Raw genomic sequence first — 23,837 nt, 5'->3', positions numbered from 1 at the left:
GAACTCTGGCCTCAGCTCTCAAATCTTGGGAGGGCAATGGGAGGTTGAGGACAAGGAGGGACAAGAGGTCAGCCTCCCTGGAATGGCCACTGAATCTCCACCCTGCTGCTTCTGAAGCACAGAGCTAGACAAATCCTACCTCTCACACCTCCTCCAGTCCTAACCCCTACCCTAACCCTTGATCCTGACCTTAATGTTGATCCTTGACTCTCAACCCCTGATCCCACTCATCAAGGACAGCAAGCAAACATGTCTTCTTCCTGTAATTACGTTAGAGCTCTCACCTGGATCCTGCCCATTGATTAGAGCCCCAATACTTAAAAGTAGGTAACTTTCTGACCATTTTTGTTGCTTTGGTGGAGCTACAGATTCTCAATGATCCCTACCTGTTTGTTTGCCACCACACCATTCAGGCTGTTCCTGTTCGGACCTCAAGTTCAGATCCCTGGATCCATTTGGCTCACCTATTCTTTACATTTTTATGTTTTTCATGTAAGTCTCTGAAATAAGATTTCATCTTCATGGTATACAACTTCCACATAGCACATTCTTAAATATTTACATACAAATATAAAATTTTATATGGAATGCACTAGTTGAAGTAAACAATAAAAACTTTCCTGTACTTTAAGACACATGCTATCCTTTAACATCCTCAGAATAAGGGGAAATTGTGTCAAAACATCTAATAGACATTCTTCAAAGTATGTTTCGAGTTGCCTATTCATGTATTAACTAGGAACAGTGGTTGGCCTTCCCTACATCCACTATAAATGCTGCAGAACCAAGCAATCCAAGTACCTGGTGAGAAGAAACATACACTAATGAAGGGGAAAGGAGTATTTTTTGAGATTTTTTTTTTTTCAAAGAATGCAGTCGAGAATTTAAATCCCACACAGGACACAGAAGCAATGCTGAGAGTAAAACATCATAACTACCTTTATTATTCACTGTGTTTATTCATGTATGTCAGCTCATTAAAATCACTGTTTCAAATTTCTTGGATTTCCAGGCTGGAGAAAGGATTTTTATGTACATGCTGACTCTCATATCACATACTTGTTGTGCACAGATCTATGGCTTTTGCCATTTTTCAGATAAGTTGTGTGAAAACACAGACCCTAAGAGTAAAGAGCCATCAGGACACGATGGTACGGCCTTGCTGACAACTATAGGACGACACCTCTGGAAACAAAGTGTGTGTTATGGTGAATTCTGGTGTGAGGTGCTTAATCACAAGAAAACTTACTTACAATTTTCCTTTACACCAACCTATTTCTCACATATATCACAACTATATTTTTAACTGAATTCTGGTTTAAAAATCACAAACCAACGAAATATAAACACAAAATGCTACAAAAATTTTAACATATAGGGGAAACATCTCTTATGTATTATAGTGATTTTTATAATCTAGCATAAAGGCAAACGTGGTTTTTAAAAAATGCACTCCATATACAATAACAGGGGGGAAAATCAGCCAAGCCACCTAAGGTAACATTTCACAGGTATCATTCTTTAATATCATGTCCACAGATTTCCATGTACAGAGAAGCCTACACATCAATGAGAATAGTGTCAACAGGATCTGCAAACTACAAGGTACCAGCAAGTAAACAAATCATGCATTTCTCTCTGAAACAATGAAGCCTGGTTCTGAGTTAAAAGGCAGGTAAAAACTATAAACTGACTTTCCTTAACGAGTGTATATTTACCAATCTAGGGCAATATGTTTTCCCAGCTACACATGCAGACTATATTGTGTTAAAAATCAAAAAGCAGAAAAGATCCAAAATAACCAGTCAAGCTACGATACCTAGAGAGACAGCAAAGGCCTCCCTGTGAGTCAGCTCATGCCGGGGAAGATGAACCAACACCGGGACACTTGACCCTACGTCAGCACATGCACTCATTATTAACAGTTTACACTAGTCTATTCTTTGGGTAAAAAAAAAATTCTTTAACAACAGCCAATGTTTTAGAATCAGCAATGGAATCAGTAACTTCAAATCATTTTGCCATCTGACTGCTAGACCCACAACTTGATAGAAAGCTCTCAAAACAAGGCCTAGAGAAGGTGGATCTCACAAATCACTGATCTGAACTGTTCTAATGCAATGGAGCTACCAAAATACATACATCTGTTAAGAAAACTTACAAAACTAACAAATCTCTTTTTCTCTAGAATTATAAAAGATAAATCTATGAATCAATACTCTAATGTGATCACAGAGAGACAGCAAACTGAAGTCGAGCAGCACAAGCTGTCTGCAACGCTCCCTAGTCTACTTTCTACCTGCTGAGGACTGGGCAAGCCAACACCATGGAATCCATCATGGTCTTTAAAGACGTGAGATAAACCATCATCCCGATGGGCAGGGCAGAAGCAATTTGATGTATTACTTACACATGTAAATAAAGAGCTTGTTTTGTTTTCAGGATATGCTTCAGGAAATCACATGACAGTGGTTCTTTACAATTTAGGTAGCAAAAGGGGTCAGAAAAACACTCTTGGAAGTTCTTTGAAATTCCAAAAAGACAGCTGGCAGTTTGATGTTTTTATTCCTGCTCCCCCACACACAATTTTTCCTTTCAAAAATTACAGTTGACAACTCACATAAGATTTAATTAAGTTGATTAAATAAGGGAGGGTGTTTCAATAATGTCTCCCCTCTAGAAAACCAAGTTCAGCAGAACTCAGTGCCAGTAATCAAGAGGCCAATACCATAAAATTCAAACCTGGGCAGTGGTACATCACACTGAGAGAAGATTTCATATATTTACAAAGTTGAGCTTCACCTCCCACAGGCAATTCTGCTTCAGGTGCACTCTGATGTGTGCTGCACCTGCAGGGGATGGGGGGGGCAGTCGGCAGAACATCGTCTCTGCTGCACTTCAGTGTTTTAGCAGAGCTAAACCAAGCCTCCTGACTTGAGGAAAACACTCTTCTATGCAGCATACAACCTGTCAGATCATGTTTAAAGAAATCACAGCACTGAATCAGAACTTTAGAGACACAAAGAAAAAGAAAACTACGACACGGATGAGTACAGCAGTCCCCTTCCCACGGCATCTGCTCCCAGGAGACACCTCAGACGGTACAATCAGACTCCAATCAGCTCTTCCTCGCTTTCTCCCTTCAAATAGAAGTTTATTTTTCTCTGTAATAAAGCAGGTAGTATTTCAGGGGGTCTGGCAGAGGGAGGCTCAGGACCTTCTGGCGTAGGAAGTTCACTGGAGGATCTGGCTTGGTCTCTGGCAGAGTTTTCTCTTCTTCCCTCCGCTCTTCTTCCAAGTCTTCACAGCTGTTGTCATCGGAGGGGTTGGAAATACGACTAGCAAAGACCTCTTTGTCCAAAAAGACAATTGTTTCCATTCTACGGCGGCGGACCCTCCTTCGTTTACACCGAGGCGTGTTCTTCAGTCCACTTCCACTTCTGCTTGCTGCTTCCTGATGAATGGCCTTCTTGATGGTGCCCCTGATGGCAATGCGGGCCAAGTCCTGGAGGCTGCGGACAGCCAATGGTGCTGCAAACAGCAAGAGGGCAAGAGGGTCTGAGCCAACACCACAAAGCCTGAAGGTGCGAACCTCATGGCACCTGAACTCACTGGCGATTCACAAGCACTGCAGAATGGGAGCGCCTTTTAAGCAAGTGTTGATAAGTGCTCTAATCTGCATTCTGGGGTTTTCCCAAAGCAAGTTCAGATACACTAATTTTTAACAATGAAAAGGAGAGAAAGCAATATTGCCCGGCTCGGGTCATTGGCAGAATTAACTGACAAGCTGTCACCATTTACTGTGTTCATTCATGTATTAACCCATGCAGGGTTACACAGCAGAGCTAACACTCATCCATCTATTTTAACACTGTTCTAGCAACTTATAAACTGAGTATTTTTTCCGTTTCTTGTTAAAGTAGATAAGAGCAAATTTTTTATTAAAGTGGAGAAAAACAAAATCCCCAGAGCACAACAAGGAAAAAGATCATCTGGCACTTGGGGCAGAGTGACACTGGCACACAGTGAACATGCACAGCAGCACACAGGGCTCTTCTCATGGCCAGCCAGCTCCTGAGACACCACAGGGACAGCTATCTCTAGGTCACAATCCCTCCTCCTGCCACCCCCAGTATTGTTCCCTAAGGCTCCAATGTCCACCATCCTCCTTTCCTGGCATGCCTGTGTCCCTGGTTTCACATCCATTCTGAGGCTTTACGTAAGAGACCAGCTCCCCAGGTTCTAGTCCAGGCCCAAACAACAGCCTCAACACAAAAGGGACACCTCAGGCTCCCATGTCCTTCCTCAGAAAGGTCTGCACCCCTGAACCTTTCTCACTGCAGACCCCACAGCATCCTGACTGGTTCTGGTCTGTAGCCTGCCTGGTTATCCTCCCAGCTGAGAGGTGACCCGAGTGGGGCATGTCTAAGCTACACACCCTCAGGTACACTGGCTTTATCTTTGCCAGTTTCCTACCCCACTGTCTCCATTGGCTTCACTTATCTAGGAAACTCTGGCCCAGGAAGACAGAAGCTCAGAGTATCTTTCTTACTTTGGGAACCCTAAGCAGCATTAGGTGACTATGCACCACCAGCACTGGCTTTTGAAGGCCTCCCTCAGAACAAGCATCTCAGACAGCCAACTTACCATCAGGACCATTATCCAGGGCTGATTCAGCCTCCCACAGAAACACTTTCAATAAGACCAATAAAAAGTCTCATAAACACTCCAAAAGAGCCCTTGCCTTCCTAAACTCTGCTCTAGCAACCTCCCTTACCAACAGCAGCATTGCTGAGAAGTTTCCACGCTGCTCAGATCTCTAGAACATGCATCTGACAGACTCCCCCTGCAGGCAACATGCTGCACCTAAATGTCTGGTGGCCCTCCACAGCCTCCTGGTGAACTCAGATCTACCTACACACCAGTCCAGCTTCTCCCAAATGCCCAAGTTTGACCACATTGGGAATATGCACTTTTAACTTTGCCCTGCTTCAGCAAAGACCTTTCCTCCCCTCCTCCTCTCTTTAGGGAATTCCTTTTTACCTCAAGACCAAGCACAACCACCACCTTCTATCCAACCTTCCTTGGTCCCTCTAAGCCCCTTCTATTGCTGCTTCCACTATTGCTTGTTATCAGATTTTAAGGACCAATCTATGTCATATGACTAGAAAAGTATAATTATTTGACAATGATTCCTCTCAATCTGAAAAATATTTCTGGAAGGAATTTGCTAAAGTATACTGTCTTTGGGTATTGGAACTATGTGTGATATTTTCTTTCTCTCTTTTTTAAATCAAATCAGCTGGAACTCTCATTTCTGTGTGAACTGTTTAAATCATAAAATCCTAGGAGAAATGCTACTCTGGCGCCAGCTCCTCTCCACTCTGCACCCAGAAGAAGGGAAATGCAAAGGCTCACAGCAAGCCCCACCCACAATGGCAGAGGAGCATGGACACTGTCCGCCCTTGGTCTGCCCAGGTGGCAGCAGGTTCAAGTGCGATCACTCTCTCCCAGTAAATGAGTCAAGCGGTTTCAGTGTCCAAAGGCAGGACCAGCTAGCTCCCTTTCTGAGAATCCACTGCTATCAATGGCATGACCAGTAGCAGCCCTTAACAGATTTAAAAGAAGCCTAAAATAACCTAAGATGGGTTACAAACAGGTTATAATTATTAAATGCCTAAAATCCCCTGCACAATCTTAAGGTTTCAGTGGGGAGTGAACATCCAATTTTCTTATAAATCTTGTTTGCTTTTGAATTTCTAATGAGATTAAAAGATCTGTACGTCAAATACGGTGCATTTACTCACGTAGCTGGACAAGTCTCGACTTTCCTGACTCCGAGTGGCAGGGCTGGACCAGAGGAGCGAAGGAAACAGCCAGAATCTTTTTGGTTTCCCAAGCAGAAGGGCCTATACGCGTTATCTTGGTCAACTATCCCAAAGACAAAAATGAGAATATCCAAAAAATTTGTCTACTAGATAGCTTGTGAGTGCAATTATTCTAATAAATAAAACAGATACACTGAAATAAAACTGCCTGACAACATGGACCTTAACATGATATTGCATGAGTACAGCTCACGAGTATTCCTAGAAAAATTCTTAAGATGGAATTTACCCAAGGCCTCAGACACACCTCTGTTTACAGAAAGTATCTATGACAGAGAAACTAGAGAAAGGACAATGGAAGAAAATAACCAGAGATCAGAACAGTGGGGATTCTCATAAGACATTTTCTTGGGCTCTTCTAGGTTGAAGAGGGGCTAACTTTAGGAAAAGTAACTGAAAATGCACAACCCCACCCCAGCCCAGCCACACCCAATCCTGAATCCTGGCCACAACTAGGGTGCAGGAATTTCTGGAGAAATGTCCTGAGGCCCCTCACAGTGCACAGGAATTTGTGGTGATACACTGTCGTGTTGACTGTCAAGACATTTCTTCTGAAACAGAGGATAAGGGCCAGAAAACCTAATCAGACAGCAAAGCTGCCACCTAGGCTGGTTTCCAAACAGCCTAAACAGGTCATGGTACTATTTTTGATCATGCTAAAATTAGATGTTAGTCTTTTGAAAATATCTAAGCTGGCAAATCCTATAAAAGGTTAAGTAGCCATATACTGTGTGTGTGTGTGTGTGTGTGTGTGTGTGTGTGTTTTGTACTAGGAATTGAACTCAGGAGTACTTAACCACTGAGCCAACATTCCCAGCCCTATTTTGTATTTTACTTAGAGACAGGGTCTCACTAAGTTGCTAAGGCTGGCTTTGAACTAGCAATCCTCCCATCTCAGCCTCCTGAGTGGCTGGAATTACAGGTATGTGCCACCATGCCTGGCCCATGTACTATAAATATCAACAAGTTAATCATGTACTAGCAAAAGTTTTTTAACTTTTTTTTTAGTTGTAAATGGACACAACACCTTTGTTCTGTTTATTTTTATGTGGTGCTGAGGATCAAACCCAGTGCCTCACACATGCTAGGCAAGTGCTCTACCACTGGGCCACAATCACAGCCCCTTTGATATTTTTAAAAAGAATTTCTAGCTATAATGAACATAAAATATTTAAATATAATAAATGATGTGTGAGACCTTAAATAAAACTATAAACCCCCATTTCATATTCTAGATGAACAGAAGAAATATTATACATATTATAACTATGTCCACAATCCTCAAAATCATCTGGAGATAAAATGATTCCAGTGAAAAATTTAGTGTATTTTTGTCACACAAAGCAGAGTGATAACATCACCTGTGTAAGCAGAGAAATGTTTACAACAACACTGAGTGGAATGAGCAGAGGAGACAGGTGCCCAAGCCCTCAGAGGCAGCGGCAGCCACGCAGGCAGCAGCTGGCCAGCACACGGCACTCCCACTGCACTGACCACACTGTCTGAAGCAGCAAAGCCTACAGCACACAGCCTTGAGCAAGCACTTCTCCTTGTGAGGAGAACAGAGCTTTTATCTTTTGTAGTTACATACTAAAAATATCTGTGAGATCGTACCTGGAGAAGATACAAGGACAGTGACATCACAAAGAGGTGTACACACAGGCCCTCCTGGGAACACTGTCAGTGACAGCAGAGGATGAGTGAGCCAAAGTGCCATCACTAGGCCATGTTCATTCTACACCAACAAAAGGTTTTAGAATAGACAACAGGAAGCGGCAAAGAATTTCTAGGTACTGTGAACACCAAATACTTAGAAATAATAGATACAATATCTACAAAAAATAAATAAAACTACCAACCCTTTTCACACAAGGCCGGGTGGGCAGACAGTGGAAGCACTGAAGGAGGGTTAGGAAGAAGTTTGCCTGCGTACTTTTTTAAGCAAAGAGATTTATACTAAAAGCACACCACACAGTGGTCACCACAGGCAAGGGTACGAGGGACAAGCCCAGGAAAAAAAGTCCCTGTTTAGACTTGGAGCCTCGTAACCACTTCAGGAAGTACACACCTAGAATGGCAACCCTTAAAAACTGAAAGGAAAGGAGTAAGCTGTGGGTCAGAAGTAAAATCTCAGCTGGGCTGTGGCTCAGTGTGGACCACTTGCCTGGCTTGTGGAGGCCCTGGGCTTGAGCCCTGGAACGGGGGGCGGAGGGGTGGGTAGCAGTAAGATCTGAACAGGTCTGAACTAGTTTGGGTGGCACTGTCACTGCAGGTAGACAAGCAGCAGAAAGAAGGGTGGCACTGTAGCCAAGACTGGCTCTTCAGAAAGTCCCTGGTTCTGAAATCTGCTTGGAAGTTGCCAGTACGAACCCACAGTGCACTCTATCTCCACACCAAGCAAAACTGTCTGGCTCCACAAATCCCTGCACACACAAACCCAGTGTCAATGAGCACGCTGGGCCCCAGATGTGGCCTCTCAACACCAACTCCCACCAACATATCAACCCTCAGGTCAAAACCATACAGACTGAGCCTGGAATGCCTTTTCTCACCAGAAAGCAGTATAGCCATCACAGAGGTAGAGGGTGTATCTGGTCCGAAACAGGCGAGAATCCACCAGTACTAAAACATGAGGCCTGTTCAATCTAGGAATTCATAAAGATGGTAAAATGCAAGCAAAACCTCAGTGATCACTACCTTTGGCAGATGTTAGAGGATCAAATTATTGAGAAATTAATAAATAAAAGTTAAGAATCAAAATTTATCCTCTCTCTCTTCTATAAAGTTACCTTAGGGAAATCTAATTAGTAATGAGAGGTTTTCTCTTCATAGAAGTATAATAGCTACTAAATAAAGAAGAAATGATAAAATCAAAAGGGTATTATTCTACAGTTTCTAATGAAATAATCCATCAGGTTCTAAATCATGGCCACAAGCATCAGAAAAAATAGACAACAGGTCTGATGTGCCTACACACAAAAATCAGGCTGACTCTCTGTATCCAAGGCTTCTGGATCCTCAAATTCAACCAACCACATATCAAAAACACTCAGGGAAACAATGTTACCAAACATGTACATATTTTTTCTTATTATTTATTCCCTAAACAATACAGTATACAACTATTTACAAAGCATTTACATTGTATCAGTGTTGTAAGGGACCAGAGGATGCACATCAGCTATATGCCAATGACATGATACATGATTTTTTTAATATTGATTTTTTAGTTGTAGATAGACAGAATAGCTTGTTTTAGTTATTCATTTTTATGTGGTGCTGAGGATCGAACCCAGGGCCTTGCACGTGCTAGGTGAGTGCTCTACAGCTGAGCCACAACCCCAGCCCGATACGTGATTTTATATGAGAGGCCTAAGCATCTGTAGATGTGGGCATCCTGAACAGAGGATGGGTACCAAACAATGACTGCATATTTCAATACCTGGCAGATGTTCCTGTGCTCTCCTCCCCAAAATATATCAAACAGCACCCTAATCAAGTCTCTAGATCCAACCAGCAACACAGAAAAAAAGAGGACAGAGGACAGCAAAACCTAGATTGCAGGAAAGTCTACAGGACGGCATCAAAGCGAGTCCTTGAACAAATAAGCTGCAAAGAAAAAATGAAAGTGAAAGATGCGAGAACCTCTAGACCTAAAAGCACTTCAGAGTGGTACCAACCAAAGGCATCTCACCAGCCTTAAACACGATCCCGTTTCAAACAAGCTACAGGGAAGAAATTTCTCAGTCAATAAGGAAAATCTGAAAATGAACTGGATATTTGAAGATATTAACACGTTACAATGGCTACTGGCTATTACTGTTACAAATGGTCTTATAACAATGTTTTAAAAAACAGAGCTTTTATCTTTTGTAGTTACATACTAAAATATTTACAATTTTTAAACTTAGGGGCATTCACTAATGTCTTTATAATAAAGAGTAATAGTGAGATAGTACACACCATCTAATGCTTGAAAATAGTAGCCAGTAATAAACAGTTCAACAAGCATTTAGGTGTAGGCACCAAAATGATGGAGAATAGTGAATGACTTAAAATCACATTCCTGGACTCTGATAGGTAAAACAATGTCAGTTATAAACAGTATGTTCAATAATCTTTTTGAAAAAGGAGCAGCACAGATTAAAAAAATTAAGTCAGGTGCAATGGCACAGGCCTGTGATCCCAGTAACCTGGAAGGCTGAGAAAGAAGGATCACAAGTCCAAGGCCAAACTCAACAACTGAGCCAGACCCTCAGCAACCTAATGAGATCTGAGACTCAGTCTCAAAAATTAAACAGGGCTGGGAATGTAGCTCAGTGGCAAATCCCCCCCCCATCCCCGGGTCAATCCCCAGTACCAAAAAAATAAATAAGTAAAATAAAAGTGTTACAAGAATCATATGCTAATAGTCATTAGATTAATATGAGCAGTTCTTCTTAGTTCATATTCTCTGGATTTTCTAAAATGGGTATTACTTCTGGAACAAAATAAATGCTAATATTTAAAAATTGCACAAAAGTGCACAACCTCCTAATTTATAACATTTCTATTTTTTCCTGGTTCTTTGTAACTGACAGAAATTTCTCCTGAGGACCAATTCACACCTGACATGCCCATTTATTATAATCTCTTTTCCCAATGAAACACAGTACCTAAACACATACAAACATGCATGGCCAAACCAGAACCTTGGAACAAGACTCCCAGGAAGCAGAGGTTCTTATAAAGTACTCACCACCAAGGTACTTAACAAGCAGACTAACAAAATGAAATAATTCTGATAATTTTATAAATTACAATTCTGGTATTAGAACAATTGTAATAACAATTAGAATAACTGGGGCTGGGGATGTGGCTCAGGCGGTGGCGCGCTCGCCTGGCATGCGTGCGGCCCGGGTTCGATCCTCAGCACCGCATACAAACAGGGATGTTGTGTCCGCCAAATACTAAAAAATGAATATTAAAATTCTCTCTCTCTCTCCCAATCTCTCACTCTCTCTCACTCTTTCTTTAAAAAAAAAAAAAAAAAACAATTAGAATAACTAGGGTGAGGAAGGAAGGAGGAGAAGAGGGAAAGAAAGAGGAGGGGAGAAAAGGAGTGAGAAGGAGGAGAGAGAGAAGGAAAAGAGGAACAGGGAGGGCCACACATCTAAGTCAGAGCTGGCCCAACACCATGCCTGTGACTGCCTGTCTCCTAGCTCACGAGATGGTGGAAGCTGTCACTAGGGTATATCTACAAAAAATGCAGAGGAGACCTTGGCAGACAGGGCACACAACGTCAGCTGAGGGAGCCTGACCTTCTCCTCCAGGGGCATGACCAGAATCCCTCCAACCTTGAGAAGACTCTTCATGTACTCTTCATGTTCTTTCTGCACACCAGCCCCACAGTACACCCGATCATACTGAGAACAATCTGGGGAAATCTCCAGGCAATTGCCAGTAACAAAGGAGGGCTCGCAGAAGTCAAACCTGGAAAGAAAAATGTGTTTTCTTTAAGTGACTGTACCATACTGCCATAAGACCATACAAAAATTCATACTGATCACAGGTTATGGTTCACTGTAAAACCCAGAGAACTGAGAGCCGGGAGCTGAAGCCATGATTCCGAAACCCACACAGTGCAAGTAAACACCATGAGCATGCCCCAAGTTTAAAGTGGCCTATAGTCAAGGTCAGCTGGACGGCTTGATGAGGGAGAGAAGGAAAAAGCACATTGTTTCCCTAAAAAGTCTAATTCCTAAAATAAGAACTTCTATGCCTTATCCTAAAGTGGCAAAAAGTAGTTATTTAAATTGTTTAAAGACAAAAGGAACAACTGTATTTTACAAACAATTTTGTGATAAAAAGTTGTTTATATAGGAAACACGGAAATTTAGCAAGACAAAAATTTTTGTTTTCTTCTCGTATTAGTGAAAAACTGTCTTCACACAGGAATCAGAAAACCTAGAGTCCTTACGGAACATAAAAACAATCAGAAGAGGCACACGATGACCTGGGATCATGCCAACACAGCTCAGGCATGCTTGCAGGCATGTGCACACTCAAGCCAACTTCTATCTGACCAAAGTTTAAATTCTATTTCACACCCTCTAGTGTCTGACGTACTTGTCGAAGCTATCACTTGTTCTGATGAAGAAGTCCAGTTTCTGCTTTGCATACTCTATAACATCTGAATGTAGCTCCACCCCATGGTTCACACCAAAAGGACCTAAAAGGTTTCAGAATAAAAAAAGTTTTTAGCACTAGAGAAAGAACACTTGCTTGTTTTTTCTACTTCATTAATTGCAACACATCTAACTTAGCATGTATTATATATAAACTCACAAGGTTTTTTGTTTTTTGTTTTTAGAGGAGATTAAACCCACGAATGCTCTACCACTGAGCCACACCACAGCCCTTTTTATTTTTTATTTTGAGACAGGGTCTTGCTAAATTACCTAAGCTAGCCTGGAACTTGCAATCCTCCTGCCTCAGCTTTCCAAGTTGCTAGGAGGACCGGTGTGGTTACCACATCCAGCAAAAACCCAAAAGGTTTTGCTGTCTTAGCACAATGGCAGGCCTAAACCCCTCAAGCCACTTTTTTGATGTATACAGCAGCCCCATTCACAACACAGATGCTCGGGTCTCTTTGCTCTCAAACAAGAATCATTTGAAAATGGGGTGGGGGAGCCAAGAGCTCAGGGTCTTCCTACTAAATTACAGAGGAAAAGTAAACATGCAAATGGGACAGATAGAGGCCTCAGCTGTGCTTGTCCAGAGGCAGTATTTAGGGCAATGCTGTTTCCCACTAAGAGGTCCCCAAAAACACTCAGACATAGGCATTTTAATAATTCTCACAAAACAGGCTTTAATTATTGTTAGAATAAAACTATCATTAAAAGGCACAATGAGACATTTTTTAAATTTATTTTTTAGTTGCACTTGGATACAATACCTTTATTTTATTTATTTATTTATATGAGGTGCTGAGGATCGAACCTAGGGCCTCGCACATACTAGGCAAGCACTCTCCTGCTGAGCCACAACCCCAGCCCCACAATGAGACATTTTTTGTATCACAGGAAATGTATCCATAAGTTTTTCTGTTTGTTTGTATGCTTGCTTTCTGGATGTACTGGAGAGAGAACACAGGGCCTGTGCATGCTAGGCAAGCACTGAGCCACATCCTCAGCCCTCTTTATTTTATTTTTGAGACAAGAGTGTGTCTAAGATGCCCAGGCTCACCTTGAATTGTAATCCTCCTGTCTCAGGAGATTGTCAGAATTGCAGGAGTGTGCCACCAATTCTGGCTACGTATCCATAATTTAAAGTAAAACTGTGAGACTATTCACAAGCCCACATGATGAGGAAAAGCACTCCCTCCTGTAAACATGCTTCTAGATTAGTTTGGGGCAAGCAGAGAACACTTTACAAGCAGCTTACACCTCTGTACACCAAGTTCAACCCAGGCTCAATTCAACAATGCCAAGGAAGACAGAGCACGAGGGCAGGGCATGAGCACCTTCTCTGCACACTGTTCTGGTGGTGCTTACCTGGAGGTGGACATGGATATAGAAGTCCACCAAACTCCACGCTTCACCTTACCCGTCACTAAAACGCAACATGAGCAAACCCATGGGGCATGTAGGATTTTATTACTAGACATACACACTGCACTCACAGTGTATGTGGCATTCTTAAGTGGTACTCAAACCCACAGCTTAACAGAAATACTGATGAATGAGCAAATGTCCATGCACCTGATATCTGAACTTTGGCTCCTGGATACATCTGGACAGCCCTCTCCCCAGGCCAAGCCTCTACTCTTTTCTCTTAGTATCTCTCACACATCTTTAGCTGCTGCTAAACATTCCCTCATCAAGACACTCTTCCTGAGAAGTACTATGTTTGCTAGTTACAACATCAAACCTTAAAGTGTTTCAAATTTTAAGACCCTTGCCAATCACTGACTTGAATCCGTATTAGTCTAGCTTGTGTGCACTTGACGCCCCCATCCTTTTCTCATTAATCCCCCAACTTCAGTGTCAAACATTCACTAGACCTGATTTCCCAGCACTTGAGAAGCAGAGGCAGGATCCCTTAAGCCCACAAGTTCCAAACCAACCTGAGCAACCTAGCAATACCACATCTCCAAAAAGAAAAAAAAAATTAGAAGATGCTAAGTAGTTACTTCTATTTAGTAGTAGATACAGGACATGGTCCCTATTCTCAAGCAGCTCACCCACCAAACAGCAGTAACAGTTCCTCCACTAGCAGAGAAGCATGATATGGTGAGCAGGGCAGTGCCTCAGGACATGGTACCACACATGCTGTGGTCAGACTGCAAGACCCCTCCAAGCAGAGCAGCTCCCACATACAAGCCCCTCCTTCAGGCATGTTATCTCATGAACCACCATCCACCCCTCACTGGTAAGAAAGTAGTAAAGGAGAACTGTGGCTAAGGGGAGAGGAGCTTGCAGAACAGCACAGGGAGGCAGGTGAGATAGAATGAACCAGGGGAAGGCAGTGGGGTCAGGAGGGCCACTGCACCAAAGGAGACCCAGACCTAGTGTGCACAGGTGCTGGAAGGCCAACAAGGTCTGATCTCTGGAGTAAGGTGTGTGAGGTGGCAAAAAGGCCAAATACACTGGGGCATCTGGATGCAAATAGCCAAGATTCTGAACTGAGAGTACACCCCAGAGCTGCTTTGCCCACACCCACCACAGCAGAAGACACACGCTTTCCTGCAGACCTCAAGTGAAATTCCCAGTACCCAGGGGACCCAGAAAGGAGAAGCAACAGTATCTAGGGTGTCTAGGTTACAGCATCAAGCTGCAGGCACTCTCTTCTTTACCTCTAGGGCATCCAGAGCAGCAGGCTAGCCCAGGCTTGCTAGAGTCAGGCTTTCCAAGCATCTTTCTCCTGTCAATAGCATTTCTAATCTAACCAGTTTTAAAGTCTACTTCCCAAAAAACACCAATTTAGCCAAGGTTCCTCCAATTGTTCTGATATGAGGAGGGAGACTCTAACTGGCAAGTTTAAAAATGATAAAGCATCTGGGCATTGTGCTCTCAAAGCATGACAACCACAACAGTCTCAACCAAAACAAATTGAGTAAGAAGATTAAGTTAAAAACAAAAACGTACACACTTTAAAAGTTGAAGACAACAATCTATAACCTAGAGCCAAGTGACCAGTCTCAAATTTCACCAAATTCCAAAGTTCACAAACTTAAAAAAGAATCCAAACTTTTTATTCCATATCCACAAAAAATCAATTGTGACTTAGGGTTCTCCAGAGTGACAACAATTACAAAAAGCAGGGACTCTGACATACACGGTGATGAGTTCTCCTCGACTTGTAAGCCATTCTTAATATTCAGAATTTCATACTCCAAATACTTAGGCCACTGTGAACATCCTTGTTTTGTTTTGAAACACAATCTGGCTGCATTGCCCAGGCTGGCCTCAAACTCCTGGGCTCAAGGGACTCCACTTCCTTGGCTTCTCAAGTAGCTGCGACTACAGGAGTGTGCCCACACCCAGCACACTATGGATGTTCCTGATGTTTCTTTCATAGCCACAAACAGTCCAACAGCAAATGTCGTCAGATCCAATATCAAAAAACACCAACTATAGCCACACCACACCGGCCTCATCCAGGGTCTCCCACTCAGCTTGCTGTAGCAACCCAGCCTAATTCCTCCTCAGAGCATCTCTCATAGCACAGAGCCACTCCTTCCATTTCCCTGGCAAACACATCCCACCTCACTCAGAGTAAGAGCACATGTCTTTCCCCCAGTGTAGCATTTTACACAGGGCAAAAATTCAGTAAACCCTTGGATATCTGATCCCCCTGCTATAAATATTAGAAATGGCCTTATTCCCACATGATTGCCACAAATTATTCAGGAAAATGAGCTAAATGGCTTCAAGTAAGATAACCTATGAAACTGCTTCCATTCCTAAAGTTTATTTAAAAGTGTATAAACTTACAGGTATTACTCTTTCAGTATCAAACATAAAACAAATAGAAACTACTTAGAAAAACTTAAACTACCAAGGACCATAACGACTCTCAGTGGAAAGAAGTAAAGGGAACACAGTGGTTAAGTCAAGAAATCACAAGTTCAAGATCTACCCTCCTCTCCTGGTGGTGCATCGGCCATGACAGACTGCAGGCTGAAAGTGAGAAGAGACAGGAGAGAGGCCCTAAGAACTTGGGACTCATGGATCATGTCATCTGGCCACCCACCATACCGTGACGACACTTCTGGCAACTTCGGGGAGGCCAAGTCTCTCACAGGACATGCAGTTAGCAGACTGTACTTTATGCCCAAAGAGAGCAACCTCAGGCAATGATCCAGGGAGCTGCACACTCTCCTTCTACACTCACCTAGAATAAGGCCCACCATGGAGCTGAGGTAGCCAGTGCCACTGCCCAGGTTCAGAAACGAGAGCCCAGGCTGCAGATCCAGGGCCTCCATCACCTCCGAGTAGATACATGGGGCGGAGAGGTGAATGTTTCCATGCTTCCATGCCAAGTCCTTGTAGGCATTTTCTTTAAACTCTTCAAGATAATAATCTGCACGATCGATAGCTCGGAAAGCCTGCTCTACCAGTTCCGTCCGGATATACTGGGCTTCCTTCAGATTATCAATCAGCTCATCGTTGTCCTCCCCAGCACTCACCGCACCGCCCATGTTCAGAATTACACTCAGGCAAGACTAGAACCAAAATCAAAGAATTATTTACATTAAGAATAAGATCAAAATAATAAAAGATCTAAATATACCAAATTCAAATTCTCAACTCTGGAAATAATACAGATGAAATGTTTTGTCTAACTACCCAACCCTCCAGATTTAGATGAAAGATACCAGATTTAGAAGAAAAGCCCAGTTCAATTAGAAAGTCAAGCCAATAATACTTTAAAAAAAATTTTTGATGTTTATCTGAAATTCAAATTTAAGTGGTGTCTTAAATTTTTTCTGGTAATTCTACACCTCTACACACAAAAAGACCCACTTAAGTCAAGCACATCCAATGTGTTCATTTGGGTATTTTGATGTTCAATTTTTGGACAAAATATCAACAAAACTTTCTTCCCAAAGAGAACACATTGTGGCAAACACCTATTGTAACAAGCACATAATGAACTTCAAAGCTGAAGCTAGGGAGCAGGATCAGCAGCTACCAGAACTCCCCATGCCCACTTCTGAATGCACCATGCAGTTCTCCAACTCTCCCAAAAGTGCATTTCTTACTTTCTCCCAAATTACTTTCAGGGAGGAAAATGTGCAGCACCTGCCTGTCACCTTTCAGCCCAACTTCTGCATCACTGAGTCCTCGTCTACGGCACAGGGAAATGCTCTTTCACCTGGAGGGCTCCCACTCCTCCTGAAACAGTTCATCCTGGCCCCAGGAACCTTTTCCAAAGCCTCAGCTTTACTTCACACAAGATGGTGACTCAGGTGCAACTTCTGGGGAAAAGACCAACCCAGAAAGACTAACTCAATCACTCTGCAGTGCTCCCTCTCAGTCCTGTGGGTCTCCAACTACAGAATGAGGACAGCAAGGAAACACTGGGCAGACAACTGTGAGCAGTTAGCCAGAATGAATACAAACACCACCTGTGTGAATCTCCAGCCTCTTAGAGCAGGTGAACAAAATGTGTCTCTTCTATTTACCTATCTCCATGATCAATAGCTGAGGGCTGAACATGAGACTTCAAACCACAATTCAAATACTACACATCAGCCCCATTTGAAGCTGTTTCAGAGCCACAGTTCCATGACAGCCACGCTAGACAACTTAAACGGGGATTATGTGCTAACATTTGGGTTTAATCCTGGATGAGCGGCTTCATTCTGAAGCAACACCCCTATCTAGCCTGGCATAGTCAATTGTCACAATCAGTGACAATTCTGTTTACTGATTAACAGTGGAGTCCTGCATTTAGAATCTTAATGACCTATTTAGAAAGCCATATACCCTACTATGTGTCGGGTCAGGAAAGCCACCTCTTTACCCCAAAGCCTGTATGTAATGCTCTGTCACTGTATCTCAACACTGCACTTTTCTTTTTATGAGATAGCACAAACTGTACATTAGGCATGCATCATTTTCACTAAGTACCATTTATTTTGAACTTTTCTCACTTTGAAAGTTTATTCCATATCAAAGGGCAGCTATTTAGAAAAACAGCTACTACCTTTCTAGTGGTACCACCTGCCAGATGTGACCTCACATAAATGAGTTGGAGAAGAGCAGTTACCTGGCTCACAATCATACAGCCAGGGGATGCAGTCAAAACCAGGACCATGTGGCCTTAGCCCTGTGTTTTTTACACCAATGCAATTGACAGAGTAGCAACACTCTTTACCTGAAATGTCTTGCTAACCCTCTGACCATCAGGGCAACCCTACCCACAGGTACAGTGGGTGTGGTACTCTTACTGGCTTTATCCTATAATCCAACACTCCTTCCTAAGAATAGATCACTGCTAATGGATGTAATCAGTCATCACGTAACACACCAAAAATACCCACAACATACTTGAAGATGTCCTCACCAAACCAAATCCTACCACTGCACCAGTTAAATCCAATTTCTCAAACTAATGGAAAAGCACTTTTAGGATGCTGCCCTTATTGTACTTTACTGTTTGCTGAAATCCTTTATACAGTTCCTGCCCAGTAGTGACCAGCAAGAAGAAGATGCACTGAGCTACAGCCACAAGGGAAGGTCTGTGATGTGGCTATATCAACACGAGTACAGCTGTGGTTATGGAAGTGGGCATTCCTAATTACATTGGTCTTGGCAATCTTCACAAGGAGGTCCCATGGTCCAATCTGGAGGTCATTTCTTAAAGGAACTATGAAGAGGATGAGCTGGGGATAGGGACTCAAAAGCACACATCCCGAGGGCAGAATGATGGAAAACAGGCTTCTCCTCTTGAGAACCAGAATCCTTAAAAGTTCCTATTCATGGAGAAAAGCCTAACCAGTGGTCCATGTTGGAAACAGTTACTACTAAACACACAGGAAAGCTTTCTAAAAACTAGAATTGTAAGAAGAAAGGGGGAGGGAGAGAGACACTGGTTTCTGAGAGAGAGAGAGAGAGAGAGAGAGAGAGAGAGAGAGAGAGAGAAACTGGCTTCTCAAAACACTCTCCCAGCCACATCCCAGTTGAGGAACCAGTGGGGCCAGGGAAAACCCCACCACCTTAAAGGGATAGGCAGCCACAATTCCTGAGCCTTCATAGGCATCCAGCATCCCTCACTCTTGAATGACAGGCTACCAAGTGCATTTGCTTTAGCCATTTCTTGCTGACAAGAACAAAGACAACCTCTGTAGGCATAAGAGTGGCAAGGGGCTGATATTCAGCTGACAAATTTGAAGAGAAGAACAAAGGAACCCAGCCCAGACAAGTTCTCCTTGTCACTACTTAAGACCTTTTCCTACTGCTCGGGCCAATTCTATTTTCTGAAAAGATTCAAGGCAAAATTTGTTTCAAACTGTACCTACTACCCACTCGCTTCAGAACTACTTATGCAAGGACAGGTTGTGGGCCTCGAGTAAGCTGATCCCAATTAGCACAGGTAGGGGAGGACAGGACCCACAGGACTAATGTGGGGCAGGGAAGAGGCTGGGGAGGGAACATCATGGGGAGGAAAGATGCTGGGGAGAACCTCTGGGGAGGGGGCGCTGGGGAGGAGGCACTGAGGAGAAGATGCTGGAGAAAGGAAGACCCTGGGAGGAAAGATGCTGGGGAAGGACGATCATGGGGAGGGACACTAAGGAGGGAAGATTATGGGATCCTGGGGAGGGCTGCTGAGGAGGCAAGATGCTGAGGAGGCAAGATGCTGGGGAGACAAGATGCTGGGGAGGGGGCGCTGAGAGGCAAGATGCTGGGGAGGGAAGATCACGGGATCATGGGGAGGGAATGCTGGGGAGGGAAGATCATGGGATCCTGGGGAGGAATGATCATGGGGAGGGAGCGCTGGGAGGGAAGATCATGGGGAGGGGGCGCTGGGAGGGAAGATGCTGGGGAGGGAAGATCACGGGACCATGGGGAGGGGATGCTGGGGAGGGAAGATCATGGGGAGGGGGCGCTGGGAGGGAAGATGCTGGGGAGGGAAGATCACGGGACCATGGGGAGGGGATGCTGGGGAGGGAAGATCATGGGGAGGGGGCGCTGGGAGGGAAGATCATGGGGAGGGGGCGCTGGGAGGGAAGATCATGGGGAGGGGGCGCTGGGAGGGAAGATGCTGGGGAGGGAAGATCACGGGACCATGGGGAGGGGATGCTGGGGAGGGAAAATCATGGGGAGGGGGCGCTGGGAGGGAAGATCATGGGTAGGGGGCGCTGGGAGGGAAGATGCTGGGGAGGGAAGATCACGGGACCATGGGGAGGGGATGCTGGGGAGGGAAGATCATGGGGAGGGGGCGCTGGGAGGGAAGATCATGGGGAGGGGGCGCTGGGAGGGAAGATGCTGGGGAGGGAAGATCACGGGACCATGGGGAGGGGATGCTGGGGAGGGAAGATCATGGGGAGGGGGCGCTGGGAGGGAAGATGCTGGGGAGGGAAGATCACGGGACCATGGGGAGGGGATGCTGGGGAGGGAAGATCATGGGGAGGGGGCGCTGGGAGGGAAGATCATGCGGAGGGAAGATCACGGGATCCTGGGGAGGGAAGATCATGGGGAGGGGGCGCTGGGAGGGAAGATGCTGGGGAGGGAAGTCATAGGATCCTGGGGAGGGATGCTGGGGAGGGAGCGTCGGGGAGAGGAGGCGCTGGCGGGGGGAGACTCCCGGGAGCGGTCAGGGCGCAAACGTTCCCCGGAGAAGGGGAGGGCGCGGGGAGACCAGGAAGACGGCTGGCGCTCAGGAAATCGAGGAGAGCAGCGGGGCTGCAGGAGGCGGGACCGGGGCGGCGGCGGCGGCGGCGGCGGCGGAGGCTCTACCTCCGCGCTCGGCGGCCCGCGGGTCTGGGCCGCGACGGCAGCTGCTCGGGCGCGTCCCTGGCGTCCGCGGCCCGGACGCCGCTCCGACCTCGGCCGCCGTAAACATCCGCCGCCGCCTCTGCGCCTGCGCGCGCCGTGGCCACACTGCGCCTGCGCCGTGGGTTAAAGGGGCGACGGCGAGAGCGCTTAAAGTGGCTACGCATCCGTGGAGGGGTTTGTTTTGCAGTGTAGCTGGCTGAGCCTCACCTTGGGTCTTTGCCCTCTCGGCCTAGTGACCACGAGGGCAGACGACACTGGGAGGGGTGTCGGCGGGAGAAGGGGCCTCTGTCCCGGGGCACGAGGGAGAAGCTGTAGAGCCGGAGCCCGGCGGCAGGGGCGGTGGGGCCGAGAGGGGACCGAGGTTGGCTCCAGGACATCGCCCCTGTGCAAGTGACTCGCGGGGACAGAGGCAGAAATGAGGAAACGGGGCGTCGGGGTGCGCCACGTGTGGTGCAGAACGGGAAGGACTAGTCGCTGCAGCAGGGCAGAGCTGAGCTGTGCTGGGGCCGCACTTGGCCACCGGGGTGGCCGCCTCCACACCTGAACCAGCTTTTGTGTGGGCCTCGGCGGAGGAACACGCTGCCTGAGCCTCGTCAGAGCCACCTGTCCAGATTGCTTTCGATTTTGTTCTTCCAGTTCAAGTGAGAAACCAGGCCTGTTCCATGACCTCTCCTTCGCGCCAAACCCTTGGAGACTGTAGATTGAAGATGTAGCATCATGTGGTGAAGGAGCCTAGATTCCTGAGTCAAGACGTGTAAGAGAGTCATTCAGTCTGCGATGAATTGTGATATGAATTGGGGGAAATGATGAAACAGTTTAACAGAGAAAAAATATTTATGTGGGAAGACAAAAGACCCCGTTAACACATTAATGATGGAAAAGAACAAAATTGGACAACTGCTGCTACCTGATTTCAAGACTTATTAGAAAGTTACAATAATTAAGACAGTGTACTATTGGGGGGAGGGGGGAAGAAATGCCTAGATGAGTAGCACAGAATAGAAAGCCCTGAAATAGACCCACACAAATGTTGTCAGTACTTCTTTGATAAGGGAACAAAAAAATTCACTGGAGAAAGGGCGATATTTTCAATAAAAGATGCTGGAACAGCTAAACATTAACAAACCAAAAAGGGCCAGGGGGACAATCTAGATACAGATGTCACTTTCCACATGAAATTTCTAGAAGATCATATAGGAGAGAATCTAAGTGATCTCGGGCCCAGTGATGACTCTAGATGTGTGAGTCCATGAGAAAAAAATTGGCAAGTTGGATTTCATTAAAAATTCTGCTTTGTGGAAGAAACTGTTAAGAGAATAAAAGCCACAGTGTACTGAAAGAAAATATTCATCACTTATTTGATAAATGACTTTTAAAGAACTCTAAATTAAAAACAATAAGAAAACAATATAATTTTAAAATTTGCAAAAGCTCTAAACAGATGCTTCAAAAGAGTATATAGATGGATGCTCAATATCATAAGTTAGGGAATTGCAAATTTATAAAACAACGAGGTACCAACACACATCTATTACAATGGCCGAAATCTGATACACTGACACCACCAAATGCTAAGGAGCAACAGCAGTTTCCATTGCTGGAGGTAATGCCATATTTTCAATAAAGCCACTTAAATAGACAATGTGGCAGTCTTACCATAAGGTCCAGTATTTGTGCCCACAAATAAAATGACTGTTATGCATACACAACAACCCACACGTAGATATATCTATGACAGCTTCATAACTTGGAAGTAGTTAATACAGTCTTCAAAGGGTCAATGATAAACAACTGTGGTATATCCATAAACTAGAGTATTAACCAGTGATAAAAAGAATGAACTTTGGAACCTTGAAAACACATGGATAAAGTTTAAATGGTCATTGGTAAGTGAAAGAAAACAACATGAAAAGACAACAGGCATTCTGTGGAATTCCAATGACGTGACATTCTGAATAAGTAGAATGGTCAGTGATTACCAGGAACCAGGGCAGAGAGAATGAACAGGTGGAGCATGGAAGATTTTTAGGACAGTGAAAGAATTCTGTATTATCCATGTAATAATAGATGCCTGTCACTATACACCTGTCAAAATTCACAGCAAGCTCAACACCAGGAGGCACCCCTAATATAAACTGCAGACTGTGGTTAATAGTAACGTATTGGTATTTCAGTTGTAACAATGTGTAACACCAATGCAAGATGTTAACAAGAGAAGCTATGGGCAGAAGAGAGAGAGAATCTCTACTATCTGCTTGTTTTCGTAAATCTAAAACTGTTCTCAAAAATAAAGTTTATTGTAAAATGTGATGGTACATGCCTATGATCCCAGCAGCTCAGGAGGCTGAAACAGGAGGATTGCAAGTTCAAAAAGCCAGCCTTAGCAACTTAGTCAGGCTTTGTCTCAAAATTTTAAAAAATAAACATAAAAAAGGACTGGAGATGAGGCTCAGTGGTTAAGTGGTCCTGGGTTCAATTCCTAGTACCAAAAATAAATAAGTAAAATAAAGTTTATTATTTTTTAAAAGCTAAAGTTTTTTTTCCAGACACCCAAAATGCTGAAAGAATTTAGCAACAGAAAGGTACAACATGAAATGTTGAGTTTTTTTGGGAGAAAGCCAATGGAACCTGGAGGAAATATAGATCAACGCAAAAGAATGAAGTATGGGTGATATGTAAGATAGCTTTCTTAGTGCACCTCAGTCCTGATGACTCCACTGCTTTACTCACCTCTGTGTGCTGGCGGTTTTATGATGGGCAGGTGTCACTTCTCAGCTACAATAATGCCAAGATGTCTGTTGTCCTCTGAGAGTCACAGACTGTACCTGTTCTTAAGGAGGAGCTCCCAATCCAGACAAAAAGCAGCAGCTGCCATGCTCTTGTCTGCTTAGGACCTGATGGTCAAGGGAGGCCACGTCAGGACTGACTGCAGGAAGGGAGAATAAAAAGCCCCACAAATGAT

The 23,837-nt window shown here is 44.4% G+C and overlaps 1 protein-coding gene across 5 annotated transcripts; it reads right to left on the bottom strand.

The window, feature by feature from the left end:
• Positions 1 to 915: 915 nt before the first annotated feature.
• Pcmtd2 (protein-L-isoaspartate (D-aspartate) O-methyltransferase domain containing 2) lies at positions 916 to 20,940 on the bottom strand. Of its 5 annotated transcripts, none has more exons than XM_076852193.2 (7): positions 20,837 to 20,940; positions 17,177 to 17,352; positions 16,266 to 16,596; positions 11,997 to 12,099; positions 11,189 to 11,360; positions 5,808 to 5,931; positions 916 to 3,531 (listed from the first exon to the last, which is right to left on the bottom strand). In XM_076852193.2, exons 3-7 carry the CDS (start codon positions 16,570 to 16,572, stop codon positions 3,155 to 3,157), a joined length of 1,083 nt encoding a protein of 360 aa, XP_076708308.2. In that variant the 5' UTR covers positions 16,573 to 16,596; positions 17,177 to 17,352; positions 20,837 to 20,940; the 3' UTR covers positions 916 to 3,154. The 5 variants fall into 5 exon arrangements, with proteins under 5 accessions (XP_076708308.2, XP_076708311.2, XP_076708307.2 ...); XM_076852196.2 differs by having other exon boundaries at positions 17,181 to 17,352; XM_076852192.2 differs by lacking the exon at positions 17,177 to 17,352.
• Positions 20,941 to 23,837: the final 2,897 nt, after the last annotated feature.

Source organism: Callospermophilus lateralis, chromosome 3 (assembly GCF_048772815.1).
Source record: "Callospermophilus lateralis isolate mCalLat2 chromosome 3, mCalLat2.hap1, whole genome shotgun sequence".
NCBI lineage: Eukaryota > Metazoa > Chordata > Mammalia > Rodentia > Sciuridae > Callospermophilus > Callospermophilus lateralis.
This window is presented reverse-complemented; position numbering and strand designations above follow the sequence as displayed.